Consider the following 19509-nt stretch of genomic DNA (forward strand, 5'->3'; position numbering starts at 1 on the left):
ATAATTCCCACGGATGGAAGTTCTGAATGAGGAGGTTCATTGTGTACAATGCTGCATGGAACTTTCAGATAAATGTTTTGAAATCAAAGTTAATTAGAGTCACAGAGTAATAGAGATGAACAGCATGAAAACAGACCCTTCGGTCCAACCTGTCCATGCCGACCAGACATCCCAACCCAATCTAGTCCTACCTGCCAGCACACGGCCCATATCCCTCCAAATCCTTCCTATTCATATGTCCATCCAAATGTCTCTTAAATGTTGCAATTGCACCACATCCTCTGGCAACTCATTCCATACACATACCACCCTCTGTGTGAAAATGTTGCCCCTTAGGTCTCTTTTATATCTTTTCCCTCTCACTCTAAACCTATGCCCTCTTGTTCTGGACTCCCCCACCCCTGGGAAAAGACATTTTATATTTACCCTATCCATGCCCCTTATAATTTTGTAAACTTCTATAAGGTCACCCTCAGCCTCCGACACTCCAGGGAAAACAGCCCCAGCCTGTTCAGCCTCCTCCTATAGCTCAAATCCTCCAACCCTGGCAACATCCTTGTTAATCTTTTCTGAACCCTTTCAAGTTTCACATCTTTCCAATAGGAAGGAGACCAGAATTGCCTGCAATATTCCAATTGCCTAATCAATGTCCTGTATAGCCGCAACATGACCTCCCAACTCCTGTACTCAATACTCTGACCAATAAAAGAAAGCATACCAAACGCCTTCTTCACTATCCTATCTACCTGCGACTCCATTTTCAAGAGCTATGAACCTGCACTCCAAGATCTCTGTTCAGCAACACTCCCTAGTACCTTACCATTAAGTGTATAAGTCTTGTTAAGATTTGTTTTCCCAAAATGCAACACCTCGCAGTTATCTGAATTAAACTCCATCAGCCACTTCTCAGCCCATTGGCCCATCTGGGAGAAAGTGAGGACTGTAGATGTTGGGGATCAGAGCTAATAAATGTGTTGCTAGAAAAGCGCAGCAGGTCAGGCAGCATCCATGGAGCAGGAGAATCAACGTTTCGATCATAAACCCTTCTTCAGGAATCCATCTGGTCAAGATCCTGTTGTAATCTGAGGTATCCCTCTTTGCTGTCCACTGCACCTCCAATTTTGGTGTCATCTGCAAACTTTCTAACTGTACCTCTTAGGCTCGCATCAAAATCATTTATGTAAATGACAAAAAGTAGAGGACCCAACACAGATCCTTATGGCACTCCACTGGTCACAAAGCTTCACTCTGAAAAACAACCCTCCTCCACCACCCTCTGTCTTCTACCTTTGAGCCAGTTCTGTATCCAGATGGTTAGTTCTCCCTGTATTCCGTGAGCTCTCACCTTGCTAATCAGTCTCCCATGGCGAACCTTGTCAAACGCCTTACTGAAGTCCATATAGATCACATTTACCATTCTGTCCTCATCAATCCTTTTTGTTACTTCTTCAAAAAACTCAATCAAGTCTGTGAGACATGATTTCCCACGCACAAAGCCATGTTGACTATCCTTAATCAGTCCTTGCCTTTCTAAATACATGTACATCCTGTCCCCACAGGATTCCCTCCAACAACTTGCCCACCACCGAGGTCAGGCTCACTGGTCTATAGTTCTCTGGCTTGTCCTTACCACCCTTCTTAAACAGTGGCACCATGTTTTCCAACCTCCAGTCTTTTGGCACCTCACCTGTGACTATTGATGATACAATTATCTCAGCAAGAGGCTCAGCAATCACTTTTCTAGCTTCCACAGAGTTCTAGGGTACACCTGATAAGGTCCTGGGGATTTATTCACCTTTATGCATTCCAAGACATCCAGCACTTCCTCCTCTGTAATATGGACATTTTTCAAGATGTCACCATCTGTTTCCCTACATTTTATATCTTCCATGTCCTTTTCCACAGTAAATACTAATGCAAAATACTCATTTAGTATCTCCCCCATTTTCTGTGGCTCCACACAAAGACTGCCTTGATGATTTTTGAGAGGCCCTATTCTCTCCCTTTTGTCCTTAATATATTTGTAAAAATCCTTTGGATTCTCCTTAATTCTATTTGACAAAGCTGTCTCATGTCTCCATTTTGCCCTCCTGATTTCCTTCTTAAGTATACTCCTACTGCCTTTATACTATTTTAAACCCTCCTGGTTTTCTTTCTAAGTTTACTCCTGCACCTCCTATACTCCTCAAGTGATTCACTCAATCCCAGCTGTCTATACCTGACATATGCCTCCCTCTTTTTCTTGACCAAAGCCTCAACATCTCTCGTCATCCAGTGTTCCCAACTCCTGCCAGCCTTATCCTTCACACTACCAGGAACATGTTGTCCCTGAACTCTCGTCTCGTTTTTGAAAACCTCCCACTTCCCAGATGTCCCTTTACCAGTGAACACCGTCCTGCAATCAACTTTTGAAAGTTCCTGTCTAATACCATCAAAATTGGGCTTGCTCCAATTTAGAACTTTACCTTGTGGATCAGGCCTATCCTTCTCCATAACTATTTTAAAACTAGTTTTAAAACAGTGGTCCCAAAGTGCTCCCCCATTAACACTTCAGTCACTTGTCCTGCCTTGTTTCCACAGGGAAAATCAGGTTTTGCCCTTTCTGTAGTCGAGCCATCTATATACTGACTGAGAAAACTTTCTTAAACACACTTAACAATTTCCTCCCATTCCAAGCACTTAGCACAATGGCAGCCCCAGTCTATACTTAGAAAGTTAAAGCCCTCAACTATTATAAACCTATTATTCTAACACCGTGGGCGGCACGGTGGCACAGTGGTTAGCACTGCTGCCTCACAGTGCCTGAGACCCGGGTTCAATTCCCGACTCAGGCGACTGACTGTGTGGAGTTTGCACGTTCTCCCTGTGTCTGCGTGGGTTTCCTCCGGGTGCTCCGGTTTCCTCCCACAGTCCAAAGATGTGCGGGTCAGGTGAATTGGCCATGCTAAATTGCCCGTAGTGTTAGGTAAGGGGTAAATGTAGGGGTATGGGTGGGTTGCACTTCGGAGGGTCGGTGTGGACCTGTTGGGCCGAAGGGCCTGTTTCCACACTGTAAGTAATCTATTTGTTCCTCATTTTCCTGCTGACTATTGGGGTGGGGGGAGGGGGGAAAGGGGTGGGGGATGGAAGGCGGTGGTGGAGGGGGAAGAGGGTGAGGGGGTGTAGAGGAGAAGGGGATGGGGGAAGCTGCCTATAGTACAATCCCATCAAAGTGATTAATTACCTCCTTCTTAGTTCTAAGTTCCACTCAAACAACTTCCACTGGACAATCCCCCAGGAATATCCTCTCAAAATACTGCTGACAGTTTTCCCTCAACAAAAATGCCATTCCCCTTCTCTCTTGCCTCCCTTTCTATCTTTTCTGTAGCATCTGTACACCAGAACATTGAGATACCAGTCCTGTCCCTCCCTCAACCAAGTTTCTGTAATTGCTATGATATCCCAGTCCCATGTTCCCAACCATGCCCTGAGCTCATCTGCCTTACCTGTCAGGCCTCTTGCTTTGAAATAAATGCACTTTGATTCATCAGTCTTCCCCCGTTCCCAGCCATACTCTTGCTTGCCTTGTCTATTCAGTTTGCTCTCTTTAACTTCTGTACCAGCCTCAACCTTCTCTCTTGTCTCAATGCTGCTTAGGATCCTCCCCACACCTCCCCACACCTCCTGGTTTAAACCCTCCCGAGCAGGTCGAGCAAATCTCCCTGCCGTAATATTGATTCATAGAGTTATACAGACATACTGCATGGAAACAGACCCTTCGGTCCAAATCATCCATGCCGACCAAATATTCTATGTTAATCTAGTCCCATTTGCCAACCCTTCCGACACTCCAGGGAAAACAGCCCCAGCCTATTCAGCTTCTCCTTGTAGCTCAAACCCACCAACTCTGGAAACATTCTTGTTAATCTTTTCTGAACCCTTTCAAGTTTCACGACATCCTTTCGTTAAAAGGAAGACCAGAATTGCACACAATATTCCAAAAGAGGCCTAACCAATGTCTTGTACAGCCACAACATGACCTCCCAACTCCTATTCTCAGGGCTCTGACCAATAAAGGAAAGCATACCAAATGCCTTCTTCACTGTCCTATCCATTGTGACTCTACTTTCAAGGAACTATGAACCTGCATTCCAAGGTCTCTTTGTTCAGCAACACTCCCCAGAACCTTACCATTAAGTGTATAAGACCTGCTCATGCAGTTCCTCATATTTATCGAAACTAAACTCCTCAGCCCATTGGCCCAGCTGATCAAGATCCTGTACCTTCTTTGCTGTCCATCGCACCTCCAATTTTGTTGTCATCTGCAAATTTACTAACTATACCTCCTATGTTCACATCCAAACCATTTCTATAAATGATGAAAAGTAGTGGACCTGGTATCGATCCTTGTGGCACTCCACTGGTCACAGGCCTCCAGTCTGAAAAGCAACCCTCCACCACCACCCTCTGTCTTCTATCTTTGAGTCAGTTCTGTATCCAAATAGCTAGTTCTCCCGAAGAGGTGTAACATAGCTAAACAGTCTACCATGAGGAGCCTTATCAAATGCCTCACTGAAGTTCATAAAATTCATGTTCATCGCTCCAGTTCAGGTGCAACTCATCCCTCTTCTGCCCCAGAAGAGATTCCAATGATCCAAAAATCTGAATCCCTCCCCCAGCTCCTCAGCCACACATACATCTGCCTTATCCTCCTATTATTATTCTCACTAGCATGTGACATCGAGAGTAATCTATGTATTAGCAATGTATTAGCATGGATAGAGGATTGGACCGTGGAAGTAAAGAGTAGGAAGTAATGAGTGCTGTTCTGGTTGGTGATCAGTGACCAGTGTTGTGACTCAGAGATCAACGTTGATTTACATAGATGATTTGGAGTTGGGGGCCACGTGCATGTGTCAAAGTTTGCAGATGACACTAAGATGCATGGTAATGCAAAGTGTGCAGAGGACTGTGAAACTTTGCAAAGAGACATGGGTAGCTTAAATGAAAGGGCAAAGGTCTGGCAGATGGAGTACAACGTTAGTAAATGTGAAGTCATCCATTTTGGTCGGAGTAACAGTAAAAAGGATTATTACTTGAATGGTAAAAATAATTGCAGCACGCTGCTGTGCAGAGGGACCTGGGTGTCCTTGTGCATGAATCACAGAGGGTTGGTCTGCAGCTACAACAGGGAATTAGGAAGGTAGCCCGTGAGGTACTGCATGCAGATTTGGCCTCTTTACTTAAGATTTCGCCTCCTTACTGGCACTGGAGGGGGTGCAGAGGAGGGTCACTGGTTGATTCTGGAGTTGAGGGGATTGGCTTATGAGGAGAGACTGAGGAGACTGGGATTATCTTCACTGGAATTTAGAAGAATGAAGGGGGATCTTATAGAAATATATACAATGATGAAAGGAATTGATAAGATACAGCTAGAGAGGATGATTTCCACTGGTGGGTGAAACTAGGACAAGATGGTATAGCCTCAAAATTAGAGGAAGCAGGTTTAAGGCTGAATTGATAGGTAACTTCTTCACCCAGAGGGTTGTGAATCTGTGGAAATCCCTGCACAGTGGAGTACTTGCAGCATCCCCCATCAATGTTAAGATGGAACTAAGGGTTATGATGAGAGGGCAGGTAAATGGATCTGAGGCCATGGAAAGGTCAGCCATGACCTTATTGAATGGCCAAGCAGACTTGATGGGCCTGACGGCCTACTCCTGCTCCTGATTCCTATGTTGTCATGTCATCCAGAGACAATGACCCTTGAGGTTCTGCTTTCTCGCCTCCTGCCTAACTCCCTATATTCCCTCCACACAACCTCATCCCTTTCCCTCCCAATGTTGTTGGTACCGAGTGTACAATGACCTCCGGCTGCTCACGCTCCCCTTTCAGAATTTGCTGCAACCACACAGAGATGTCCTTGGTCCTGGCATCAGGGAGGCAACACACCGTCCTGGAATCTCACTCACAGCTGCGGAAATGCCTGGGTGTGTTCCTGACTATTACAATTGCTCGCTTGGACTTTGCTGCACACTCTTCTACAGCAGAGCCAGTCATTGTGCTACGGACCTGACTGCTGTTGCTATTTCTCCAGAGAGGTTGTTCCCCACAACTGTATCCAAAACAGGTGACTCCTGAACTGCTGCGGTGTGACCATCTCCCTGAAGTACAATCTGTCACACTCTCTGCCTCCTGTACGAACAAAGAACAAAGAAAATTTACAGCCCAGGAATAGGCCCTTTGGCCCTCCAAACCTGAGCCATTCCAAATTCACTGTCTAAACCTATCGCCCAATTCCTAAGCATCTGTATCCCTCTGCTCCCCACCTGTCCAGATGCATCTGTCCAGACACATCTTAAATGGATCTGCCATGCTTGCCTCTACCACCTCTGCTGGCAATGTGTTCCAGGCACCCACTACCCTCTGTGTGAAGTACTTGCTGCGTATATCCCCCTTAAACTTTTCACCTCTCACCTTGAAAGCGTGATCTCTCATTATTGATTCCTTCACCCTGGGAAAAAGCTTATTTTTATCTACCCTGTCTATACCCTTCATGATTTTGTACACCTCAATCCGGTCCTCCCTCAATCTCCTTTTTTCTAATGAAAACAAACCTAACTCAATGTCTCTTCATAGTGAGTACCTTCCATACCAGGCAACATCCTCATAAACCTTCTCTGCACCCTCTCCAAAGTGTCCACATCCTTTTGGTAATGTGGCGACCAGAACAGTACACAGTATTCTAAATGCTCCTCAGTGCATCCAACCATCACTCCAACCGATTTCTGAGGTCAGAGAGAAGCTGCAGCCAGACACACTTCCTGCAGAGATATAGTCACCAGGGACAGTCTGGTGTTCTCCTACATCTGGACTGGAGGAGCACACTACTCCATTGACTGTCATCTCTGTGCCTTTAACAACAAGTGGAATTAAGGCAAAGAAAATAGTACTGGCTTACTCTTACCTTGTTACTGCTTGCCCCTTATCAACAAAGCCCAGTAATCACATAGGCCCACTTTCAGATCTAACCAGCAACACCTCGACCACAAGGCAGCCTCTTGTAAAATTGGCCGGAACAAGACACACCAATGCCTCCCTCCTGAACTTGCCTAAACTCTCACACTTAGCTCAGTTCCCAGCTCCTGTGCTCTGTTGACGCTCACGGTATTGCCATGTTTTTGAAGTCTCTGCCGTTTTGTGCTTTAACATACAAGTTAAACACAAAAAATATTTCACAAAATGCAAATTAACATAAATCACTAATTAATTTTATGTGGTGCCAATAATTCACAGATAAATATTGGCAAAGGGTGTGGGAGAATTGAAATCTTCATTTACATTTAGCATTTTAATGTAGTAATTGGCAAAGTCCTGAACGAGTTGTACATATCCCATTTTTCACAAAGCTTCTGTGTATCTACTTCCTCATCGATTGCTTAAATATCCAGTTGTTACTGTACTTTCAATCCCTTATCGAAGGAAGTACAATATTACAATATTGTCATCTATCTCTGGTTTTGACTCCAATTGATGATAATACTCGAATAAGACCTGAGTGTGGTGCTGGAAAAGCACAACAGGTCAGGCAACATCCAAGGAGCAGGGGAATTGACGTGTTGAGCATAAGCCTAGCCTCTTTCCTGATGAAGGGTTTATGCCTAAACTGTCGATTCTCCTGCTCCTTGGAGGCTGCCTGACCTGCTGTGCTTTCCCAGCACCACACTCTCGACTCTGATCTCCAGTATCTGCAGTCCTCACTTTCTCTTTGAGTAAGACCTAGCCTGATGTACCATTAGTTTTAGTTGTTTCAGTAAAGATGGCAATTTCCTTCCCTAGACTACTTTCCAATGAAATATATTTTTCCTTAGATAAGGAGCGCAAAACTTTTCACAGTATCCTCTGACCAGTGCCTTCGAGGACCTCCTTATTTCTAAATGCAATTTATTTTTAAATAAAGGCCAACATTCTATTTGCCTTCCCTGTGATCTGCTGATCTTGAACACTTGTTTTTTTTTCTGATTCATTCACTAGAACACACAAATCCATCTGTGTTGCAGCTTTTTGCAATCTTTCTCCATTTAAACAATATTCAGCACCTCTCCTCTTCCTGCCAAAGTGCATAAGCTTACATTATCAAACATTTCATTCCATTTGCCAAGTTATTCGGGCATTTACCTGACTAGCTTATATTCTCCATAGACTCTTTGTGTCATCCTCATTACTTGCCTTCCCAGCTATTTTTGCACCATCAGCAAAAGCACAAACATGAATCCTCCTCAAACTCTAGGTAACCCAAATAAGTTACATTTAAGGAGCATCTATAACATAGTTAAGAATCTTAGGTGTCATTATTAAGAAGTAACCTTGACATTGAGCCTATAAGCAAATACTAGACTAGATCTTGGATAAATGTGACTTTGAGGATTCTCCTAAAGGAAATAAAAAGACTTAAGTATAGTTGTTTGAGCTAAAAGAATCAAATGACATGAGGAGAAAGCAAAAACAGGAGACTGAATTGGATAGTTGAAAATGTGTTGCTGGTTAAAGCACAGCCGGTCAGGCAGCATCCAAGGAATAGGAAATTCGACGTTTCGGGCATAAGCCCTTCATCACGAATTTCCTATTCCTTGGATGCTGCCTGACCTGCTGTGCTTTAACCAGCAACACATTTTCAACTGTGATCTCCAGCATCTGCAGACCTCATTTTTTACCCGAAGACTGAATTGGATAATCAGTCCTGATTACATTGAAGGGCGGAGCAGACTCAAAGGGCTGAATGGCCTACTCCTGCTCTTATTTTCTGTTTCTAAAGGAGGTAGTAGAGAGCTTCTGGGAAATGCAGTGGGGGGATGGGGGGGGGGTAGGGTGAGGTGGCGTGGGGAATTGGGGTGAGGGTGGTGGTGGAGTTCCAGAGCTTATGGTCAGGAAGTTGAAGGCATGATTGTGAAAGGAAGAATTCAGACCAGGATCCGCAAGACCCAGAATTGGAAGAATGTAGAAGTCGCAGAAGGTTGTAAGGTTTCGCTGTTGTAAAGAACCAATCAATGACAACAACAATTACTGAGGAAGAGTGGCATGCTGTCAAAGATTCCCTATTTGTACACATCAGGGCAGAATCACAAGAATACCAAATCTCAAAAGGAACAACAACTTATTCTACATGACAAAAGAGGGTGGAGATAATGAGGAGGTGACATCTTGGCAGAAAACAAGGGTGGGAATTTTAAAATTGAGGTGTTATAAGTCTTGGTGCCAATAAATGTCAGTGAATATGAGTATATTTTGAGTCAAGATGGTGGAATTTTGAATGATTTCTAGTTTCTGGAAAAGTGGACATGGGAGAGAAAGACATATGTCCACTTGGTTACAAGGCAAATGAATGAAATGAAGTGAATGGATTACCTGATGAGGAAAGGCTAGGCAGGTTAGGCCTGTAGCCTCTAGAGTTCAAGCAAAGCTGAAGTGACTTAATTGAAACACATAAGTTCCTAAGGAAACAAAAGTGAAAGAATGCAGATGCTGGAAATCCAAAACAAACACTGAGATCGCTGGAGAAACTCAGCAGATCTGGCAGCATCTGTGGAGAGAGAAACGTGGTTTATGTTTTGAAGCTGGTATGACTTTTCTTCAGAACAGACTCAAATAACAGACTCAAAACATCAACTCTGTTTCTCTCTCCACTGATGCTGCCAGACCTGCTGAGTTTCCCCAGCTATTTTTGTTTTTTGTTCAGATCCTGAGGGTATTTGACCTGGTGGATGTCGAAAGGATGTTGACTCTTGTGGGATCATCTCAAACTAAGGGTCACAGCTTAAAAATAAGGGGCCGCTCTTTTAAGAGAGAGATAAGGACTCTTTTTTCCACAGAAGATTGTGAGTCCTTTCATCAAAAAGCAGTAGATGGAGGAACTATAAATATTTGTTTAACATTGAAGGGTTTCAGGAAGGAGTTAGATATAAATAAAACAAGAATTGGAAATCAGAAACAAAATCAGAAATTGCTAGAAAAACTCAGCAGGTCTGATAGTATCTATGGAGAGAAAGCAGAACAAATGTTTTGGGTTCACTTTCAGAACAGATGAGTTAAATATAATTCTTAAGGTTAACGTAATCAAAGGTTATGGGGGAAAAAGTAGAGTTAGATGGTCAGTCATGATCATATTGAATGGGAGAGAATGCTTGAAGGGCTGAATGGCCTACCCATGCTCCGATGGTCTATGTTTCCCTTTTTAAGGCAAGGGTAGATAGTGTATTGATGACTCAAGGGAATGAATGATTATCTGGTCTGTGCGGGAATGGAGAGTTGAGATCAGTCAAGATCTTATTGAATGGTGGAGCAGGCTAGAAGGGCCGAGTGGCCTACACTTGTCCCTTCTTGTGTAAATGTGCATTTGCAAGCTCAACTCAGGGTGAAATATGTGAGCGATTTGGGACAGCCTCAGATTATGACCAGGGAGTCGGGGAAATAGGTTTAAGAGGTGAGTCCCTGCTCACTGGGCAACAGAAGTGACAGAGGAGGATACATGAAAGACAGTAGACAGGTTGAGTGGAATGGGAAAGAATAGTTTATCACAGTCACAGAGTCTTTCATCATCATTAAGGTACCAATGTTGTGCTGTATAACCTACCCTCACTTGTTGACTCCATCCTTGATGCAGTGTTAACGGTATCTCCGAATAAACAGTAACGAGGCATTTTGGTTCCAACCACACCAGCCACCACTGGACCTTTCAAACAGACACAAGGAAATTCAGTTGTGTGTTCCACGGTTAAGGAAGGTGATGCAAGAGGCACACAAGAGGGCCAGAAATATTCAGGCTAGATGCTTAAGACTTCTTTCAACCAAATGAGATAGGGAAAGGAACAAAACTATCACAAGTTCTCACTTTTGAAAACTCACTGGGTACACTGCTGGGAAATATCAGTGAACATGAGCAAGTTGTGTTTTTAACGTTGCAAACTGACCCAACATCTGCGCGGGTTTCCTCCGGGTGCTCCGGTTTCTTCCCACAGTCCAAAGATGTGCAGGTTAGGTGAATTGGCCATGCTAAATTGCCCATAGTGTTCAGGGATATGTAGGTTAGATGCATTAGTCAGGTGTAAATAGAGGATAATAGGGTAAGAGAATGGGTCTGGGTGTGTTACTTTTTAGAAGGTCAGTGTGGACTTGTTGGGCCAAAGGACCTGTTTCCATACTGTAGAGATTCCATGATTCTATGATTCTAACATATTTCACAGGAGTGTGTTCCGTCAGAAGCTGATCCAGGGCAGAATTATTAGGATGGGGAGGATCTAAAAGATTCGAGATTAGAGTGGTCCTGGAAAAGCACGGCAGGTTAGGCAGCATCTGAGGAGCAGGAAAATCGAAGTTTCGGGCAAAAGCCCTTCATTAGGAATAGAGGCAGGGAGCCTGCAGAGTGGAGAGATCAATGACAGGGGGGTGATGGTGGGGTGAAAGTAGCATAGAGTACAACAGGTGAATGGGGGTGGGGATGGAGGTGATGGGTCAGAAAGGACGGTGGAGTGGATTGGTGGAAACGAAGATAGGCAGGTAGGACAGGTCATGAGGATGGTGCTGAGCTGGAAGGTCAGAGCTGGGGTGAGGTGAGGAAATGGGAAATGTGGAAACTGGCGAAGTCCACATTGATACCCTGGGGTTGAAGTGTTCCGAGGTGGAAGATGAGGTGTTCTTCCTCCAGGCGTCAGGTGGTGAGGGAACTGCAGTGGACGAGGCCTAGGACCTGCATGTCCTTGGCAGAGTGGAAGGGGGAATTGAAATGTTGGGCCACAGGATGGTGGGGTTGATTGGTGAGGGTGTCCCAGAGATGTTCCCGAAAGCGCTAGGAGGCGATCAGTCTCCCCAGTGTAGAGGAGACCGCATCGGGTACAATAAATGATATCGGTGGGTGTGCAGGTGAAACTTTGATGGATGTGCAAGGCTCCTTTGTGGCCTTGGATGGAGGTGAGGGAGGAGGTGTGGGTGCTAGGAGGGGACAGTGAGTTGTTGGGAGGCATGGATCTGACCAGGTAGTCACGGAGGGAATGGTCTTTGCAGGAGGCGGAAAGGGGTGGGGAGGGAAATATATCCCTGGTGGTGGGGTCTGTTTGGAGGTGGCGGAAATGTCGTCGGATGATGTGGTTTATGTGAAGGTTGGTAGGGTGGAAGGTGAGCACCGGGGGGGTTCTGTCCTTGTTACGGTTGGAGGGGTGGGGTCTGAGGGTGGAGGGGGTGGGATGTGGAGGGCATCTTTAACCCCGTGAGAAGGGAAATTACGGTCTCTAAAGAAGGAAATCATCTGGTGTGTTCTGTGGTGGAACTGGTCCTCCTGGGAGCAGATGCGGCGGAGGTGGAAGAATTGGGAATATGGGATGGCATTTTTGCAGGAGGTAGGGTGAGAAGAGGTGTAATCCAGGTAGCTGTGGGAGTTGGTGGATTTGCCAAGAGGTAGGTTTTCAGCAGAAAAGTTGTCTAAGGTGGAAATATCAAGCCTTAGATATTGGCAGAGCAGAGGAAGAATGTGATGGACAAGACTCCAGAATTGGAGGAACCCAGAGATTACAATTGCATCCCTTTGAGCTCACCCACATATTCATTAAACCATGTCTGAACACAAGCAGTTCATGTCCACAAACTGGCTTTGTGTCTCAAGTACTGATACAGAACAGACTGAGACTGTATCCATCAAACAAATATCACAAAGGCAACAGCCGGTGAGGGAGCCACCTTACAATGCTGAATAATGATTGACAGAGCCACTGGATAGCTTCCAGCTGGTGAGATTTCCAATAATTTATCAATTACTTGGTGTCTAAGAAACAGAAATGAGCTACCTGAGTGAATGCCTGCCCGGATTTTCAACTTAACGTCTGGTTTGTGCGGGATGATGAATGAAGAGCAGACTGCGACTAAATCCAATGCCATGCTTGCGATCTCGGACGCGTGCTTGATGCCATTCTCTTTTGGCACACCTGATACCACCATATCTGGGGGTAGAAAGAGTAAAGCATCAGCAGAGTGGGCACTGTCAGAGTGGACAGCCTTTCTTTCTGCATTATTCATAGGGGTGTTCTGCATAATCCAACCTGCAGCTGAGTGGACACTAACCCATCTTAGAAGGTGACACAACATACATGTTTACGGAAAGCCCCATTTTTACATTGAAACATCTCAAGACACTTTGTAGAAAAGATTACCTGACAAAATTAGAACCCAAACTATACAGGAAGATATTAAGTCAAAGACCAACCTAAAGAGTACATTAACAAACTTTCTTGAACTGATGTACAAGATGTGGGCATCCCTGGCCCAGACCATTATTTATTGCTCATCCCCAATTGCCCAGAGGGCAGTTAAGAGTCAATCATGTTGCCGTGGGTCTAGAGTCATGTGTACACCAGACCAGGTAAGCATGGCAGTTTCCTTCCCTGGGGGCCTTAGTGAGCCAGATGGGCTTTTCCAACAATCAATTTATTAGACGCTTAATTCCAAATTTTTATTGAATTCAAATTCTACCACCTGCTGTGGCAAGATTTGAACCCAGTCCCCAGAACATTACCTGGGTTCCTGGATTAACAGTCTACTGATAATACCACTAGTCCATCACCTCCCCTTTACATAGAGTCATAGAGATGGACAGCACATAAACTGACCCTTCAGTCCAACTCGTCCATGCCGACCAGATATCCCAATCCAATCTACTCCCACCTGCCAGCACATAGCCAATATCCCTCCAACATTTCCTTTTCATATACCCATCCAGCTATCTCTTAAAAGTTGCAATTGTACCGGCCTCCACCACTTCCTCTGGCAGCTCAATCCATACACATACCAACCTCTGCGTGAAAAAGTTGCCCCTTACATGTCTTTGATATCTTTCCCCTCTCACCCTAAACCTATGCCCAATAGTTCTGGACTCCCCCGTTCCAGGGAAAAGACTTTCCATGCCCCTCATGATTTTATAAACCTCTATAAGGTCACCCCTCCAGGGAAAACAAGCCACAGCCTATTCAAACACCCTCTATATCTCAGATCGTCCAACCCTGGCAACATCCTTGTAAGCCTTTTCTGAACCCTTTCAAATTTCACAGCATCTTTCCAACAGGAAGGAGACCAGAAATGCACGCTATATTCCAACAGTGGCCTAACCAATGTCTTGTACAGCTGCAACATGACCTCCCAACTCCTGGACTCAATACTCTAATAAAGGAAAGCATACCAAATGCCTTCTTCACTATCCTATCTCCCTGCGACTCCACTTTCAAGAAGCTATGAACCTGCACTCCAAGGTCTCTTTGTTCAGCATCGGGTTTAATCAAAGGTTTTCTGAAAATTCAAAATTTTTTACATCCACTAACTTCTTAATCATTCACAGGATGTGAGTGACATTGCCTGGGCCAGCTTTCCTGCCCGTCCCAATTTGCCACTTGAGAAGGTGGGGGTGATCAACCTCTAGGTTGTTCTAATGGGTGACTTTAACTTTCCCAATATTGATTGGAACCTCCTTCGAGCAGCAGATTTGAATGGAGCTGTTTTTGTAAGGTGTGTTCAGGAGGGTTTCCTAACTCAATACATTGACAGGCCGACAAGGGGAGAGGCCATTCTAGACTTGGTGCTCGGAAACGAGCCGGGGCAGGTATCAGATCTTGTGGTGGGAGAGCATTTTGGTGATAGTGACCACAACTGCCTCACATTCTACATAGCTATGGAAAAGGAGAGGATTAGGCAAAATGGGAAGATATTTAATTGGGGAAGAGGAAACTATGATGCGATTAGACATGAGTTAGGAAGCATGGACTGGGAGCAATTGTTCCACGGTAAAGGCACTATAGACATGTGGAGACTGTTTAAGAAACAGTTGTTATGAGTGATGAATAAATATGTCCCTCTGAGACAGGCAAGAAGTGGTAAGATAAAGGAACCTTGGATGACGAGAGCGGTGGAGCTTCTTGTCAAAAGGAAGAAGGTAGCTTACATAAGGTGGAGGAATTTAGGGTCAAGCTCAGGTCTACAGGATTACAGGCAGGCGAGGAAGGAGCTCAAAACTGGTCTGAGGAGAGCCAGGAGGGGGCACAAGAAAAGCTTGGCAGAATGGATTAGGGAGAACACAAAGGCATTTTACACTTATGTGAGGAATAAGAGAATGGTCAAAGAAAGAATAGGGCCGATCAGGGATAGCATAGGGAACTTGTGTGTGGAGTCTGAGGAGGTAGGCAAAGCCCTAAATGAGTTTTTTGCTTCTGTCTTTATGAAAGAAACAAACTTTGTAGTGAATGAAACCTTTGAATAGCAGGTGTGCATGCTGGAATGGATAGAGATAGAGGAAGCTGATGTGCCAATTGTGTCAAATATTAAGCTTGACAAGTCGCCAGGCCTGGACCAGATTTGTCCTCAGCTACTTTGAGAAACAAGAAATGGAATTACTTCACCACTCGCGAAGATCTTTGCATCCTCGCTCTCCACTGGAGTCGTACCTGAGGACTGGAGAGAGGCAAATGTAATTCCTCTCTTCAAGAAAGGAAATAGGGAAATACCCAGCAATTACAGACCAGTCAGTCTCACGTCTGTTGTCTGCAAGGTATTAGAAAGGATTCTGAGGGATAGGATTTATGACCATCTGGAAGAGCATGGCTTGATTAAATGCAGTCAATACGGCTTTGTGAGGGGCAGGTCATGCCTCACAAACCTTATCGAGTTCTTTGAGGATGTGACGAGAAAAGTTGATGAGGGTCGAGCTGTGGATGTGGTGTATATGGACTTCAGCAAGGCATTTGATAAGGTTCCCCATGGTAGGCTCATTCAGAAGGTCAGGAGGAATGGGATACAGGGGAACTTAGCTGTCTGGATACAGAATTGGCTGGCCAACAGAAGACAGCGAGTGGTAGTAGAAGGAAAATATTCTGCCTGGAAGTCAGTGGTGAGTGGTGTTCCACAGGGCTCTGTCCTTGGGCCTCTACTGTTTGTAATTTTTATTAATGACTTGGATGAGGGGATTGAAGGATGGGTCAGCAAGTTTGCAGACGACACAAAGGTTGGAGGTGTTGTTGACAGTATAGAGGGCTGTTGTAGGCTGCAGTGAGACATTGACAGAATGCAGAGATGCACTGAGAGGTGGCAGATGGAGTTCAACCTGGATAAATGTGAGGTGATGCATTTTGGAAGGTCGAATTTGAAAGCTGAGTACATGATTAAGGATAGGATTTTTGGCAGTATGGAGGAACAGAGGGATCTTGGTGTGCAGATACATAGATCCCTTAAAATGGCCACCCAAGTGGACAGGGTTGTTAAGAAAGCATATGGTGTTTTGGCTTTAATTAACGGGGGGATTAAGTTTAAGAGTCATGAGATCTTGTTGCAGCTCTATAAAACTTTGGTTAGACCGCACTTGGAATACAGCGTCCAGTTCTGGTCACCCTATTATAGGAAAGATGTGGATGCTTTGGAGAGAGTTCAGAGGAGGTTTACCAGGATGCTGCCTGGACTGGAGGGCTTATCTTATGAAGAGAGGTTGACTGAGCTCGGATGTTTTTCATTGGAGAAAAGGAGGAGGAGAGGGGACCTAATTGAGGTATACAAGATAATGAGAGGCATAGATAGAGTCGATAGCCAGAGACTATTTCCCAGGGCAGAAATAACTAACACGAGGGGTCATAGTTTTAAGCTGGTTGGAGGAAAGTATAGAGGGGATGTCAGAGGCGGGTTCTTTGCACAGAGAGTTGTGAGAGCATGGAATGTGTTGCCAGCAGCAGTTGTGGAAGCAAGGTCATTGGGGACATTTAAGAGTCTACTGGACATGCATATGGTCACAGACATTTAAGGGTGCACACATGAGGATCAGTGGTCGGCACAACATCGTGGGCTGAAGGGCCTGTTCTGTGCTGTACTGTTCTATGTTCTATGTTCTATGTTCGTTCTTGAACCACTGCCATATGTTGTGGGTCGACCCACAATTACATTCTTCAGTGTTTTCAGATCCAGGGACAAGTGAAGGCTATATTTCCAAGTCAGGATAGTGAGTGGTTTGGAGGGGAACTTGCTAAGGGGTGGTGTTCCATTGCGTGTGCTGGCTTTGGAAGATGGTAATGAATGAGTGTGGGTGTGTTGCTGCAGTGCATCTTGTAGATGCTGCTATTGAGTGTCAGTGGTGAAAGGAGTGAATATTGAAGGATATGGAGGAGGTGCCAATCAATCGGGCTGCTTTATCCTGGATAGTGCTGAGTTTCTGAAGTGACCCCCTCAGGGTGATTGATATGATATCTGAAGCTCAAACAAACAAAGCAGCAGAAACTGTGTTTTACACTTCGGCTAGTTTTTTTTATAACTGAAGCAGAACCAGAGAGAAGAAACTGGGAAACCACTCACTGCATTTAAAACCTCCACAAAACAGTCCTTAAACTTTTCCTGCTGAAGAGAACCAAAGGCCAACTCTCATTTCCATTAAAAGATAATCGCTGCATTAATTTGTCTTCACGGTGACATTTATTCTCTCGGTTTGGATACAGTAAGGGCGTTTGTCAATTTGCTACAAAGAACTTCTAATGTTGTCCTGGCACTTTGATTGTTCCCTTCACATCTGACAGGGAACACAGAGTCCCATACAGAATCATCAAATGTTATCATTAACACAGCAGCAGGAATAGCCATAGCAGTTTGACAGGAATCATTTTTGTTCTGGACTGGAATAAACACTTGCGATATTGTTCGCTTGGAATATCTAGAATTCTTACATCTGTCCCTGTGTGCTTTGTGAACTGAAATGTAATATGCATGAAACTGGTCCTATATAATATAGTCAGCCAAATAAATGATAAGTGGTGTCAAATAGGTTAACTATTTTATTTAAGAGCTGACTTTATGCTTTCCAGCAGGGATTTATGATGCAAATCCATCTGCAGGGAATGAAGACTTATTTAAAAACATTCCTCCTGGCTCAAAGCCACACAGTCATAGGCCAAAAATAACAGTAAATTGAGTCTTAGCCCCGCATAATCTAGTCACTGTTAGAAGAATTTGCTCACTGTGTATTGTCCTTAAGTCATCTAGACATACATAAGGCACACAGTGTTCCCAAAAATCTCCAATTACATTGAGTCTACAGCACAGAAACAGATCACTCAATCCAATTGGTCTATACTGTCGTTTACACACATCACGGGCTTCCTTCAAGGGACCCTCTTGATATATACAGCCATAGAGTAATACAGCATGGAAACAGACCCTTCGGTCCAACCAGTCCATGCTGACCATAATCCCAAACTAAACTAGTCCTGGCCCATATCCCGCCAAACCTTTCCCATTCATGTACTTACCCTTCTCTTTCTCCCTTTTGCCTTTATCCAGCTAATCTTTAAATGCATTGACATTCTTCATCACAACTATCCCATGGGAGAGTGAGTCCCACATTTCCCCTAGGAGTAAGTGAGGACTGCAGATGCTGGAGATCAGAGCTGTGTTTCGGGCATAAGCCCTTCTTCAGGAATGAGGAGATGACCTGGGGGGTGCAGTGAGAGAGGGACTCACTGAAATCCTTGTAGAGGGAGGAAGAGAGTTTCTTCAAGGAAGGCATCCTTGCAAGAGGATTCGCAGTAGGTTAAAATCTTCGAGGAGAAAGTGAGGACTGCAGATGCTGGAGATCAGAGCTGAAAATGTGTTGCTGGAAAAGCGCAGCAGGTCAGGCAGCATCCAAGGAACAGGAGAATGGACGTTTCGGGCATGAGCCCTTCATCAGGAATGGAGGGCTGAAGAATGAAGAATTCCTGAAGAAGGGCTTATGCCCGAAATGTCGATTCTCCTGTTCCTTAGATGCTGCCTGACCTGCTGCGCTTTTCCAGTAACACATTTTCAGCTCACATTTCCCCTAAACAAGAAAACCAAAGAACTACGGACTCTAGAAGTCAGAAACAAAATTAGAAATTGTTGGGAAAACTCAGCAAGCCTTGCAGCATCGGTGGAGAGAAATGGAGTTAATGAAATATTAATTCTACTTTCTCTCCACACATGCTGCCAGACCCGCTGCATTTTTCCAACAATTTCTGTCTCTGTTCCACGTTTCCCTTACTCTCACAGTAGAAAAAGTTTGCTGTGAAATCACAATTGGATTTATCAATGTCAGCTTTTTATTTATTTCAACGGCCTTTAATTTACACGGGTAGCACCAATTCCCTGCTTTTTAATTCTCTAGAAATGCCCCTATTATCTGAAAGAGGTTGTATAAATGTAATGGGGGGGGCACAGCTTTTACTTCTACTTGACTCAGAGATCGAACTAAAAGATGACAGCACTCCTCCACACACTCTCTCTCACAGGAATGCAGGATTATTGGATTTGTTGCATGTGTTTGATTGGAATGTCCTTTGCACTGTTTGATTTGTTAGTGAACAAATCCTAGGGCAAGTTCTCACTTCACAAGCTACACACAAGCTGAACAGAAAGACACATTAAATCAATATTTAGTGGTCCCCATTACAAAGACAGGGACGTGACTTCAATGTTCTGCTTTCCAGTGTTAACCTTCCGGGTTGTGTTTGTTGT

At 44.5% G+C, this 19509-nt stretch overlaps 1 protein-coding gene across 1 annotated transcript in view; it reads right to left on the reverse strand.

Moving 5' to 3' along the window:
• Positions 1-7141: 7141 nt before the first annotated feature.
• LOC132818565 (atrial natriuretic peptide receptor 2-like) overlaps positions 7142-19509 on the reverse strand; it is a 72737-nt gene continuing 60369 nt past the window's right edge. Inside the window, exons 20-22 of the mRNA XM_060829622.1 lie at positions 12813-12965; positions 10610-10708; positions 7142-7182 (exon numbers count right to left, since the gene is read on the reverse strand). Of these exons, the coding sequence (XP_060685605.1) occupies positions 7142-7182; positions 10610-10708; positions 12813-12965 (293 nt within the window). The remainder of the gene's footprint in view (positions 7183-10609; positions 10709-12812; positions 12966-19509) is intronic.

Source organism: Hemiscyllium ocellatum, chromosome 9 (assembly GCF_020745735.1).
Source record: "Hemiscyllium ocellatum isolate sHemOce1 chromosome 9, sHemOce1.pat.X.cur, whole genome shotgun sequence".
Lineage (NCBI taxonomy): Eukaryota > Metazoa > Chordata > Chondrichthyes > Orectolobiformes > Hemiscylliidae > Hemiscyllium > Hemiscyllium ocellatum.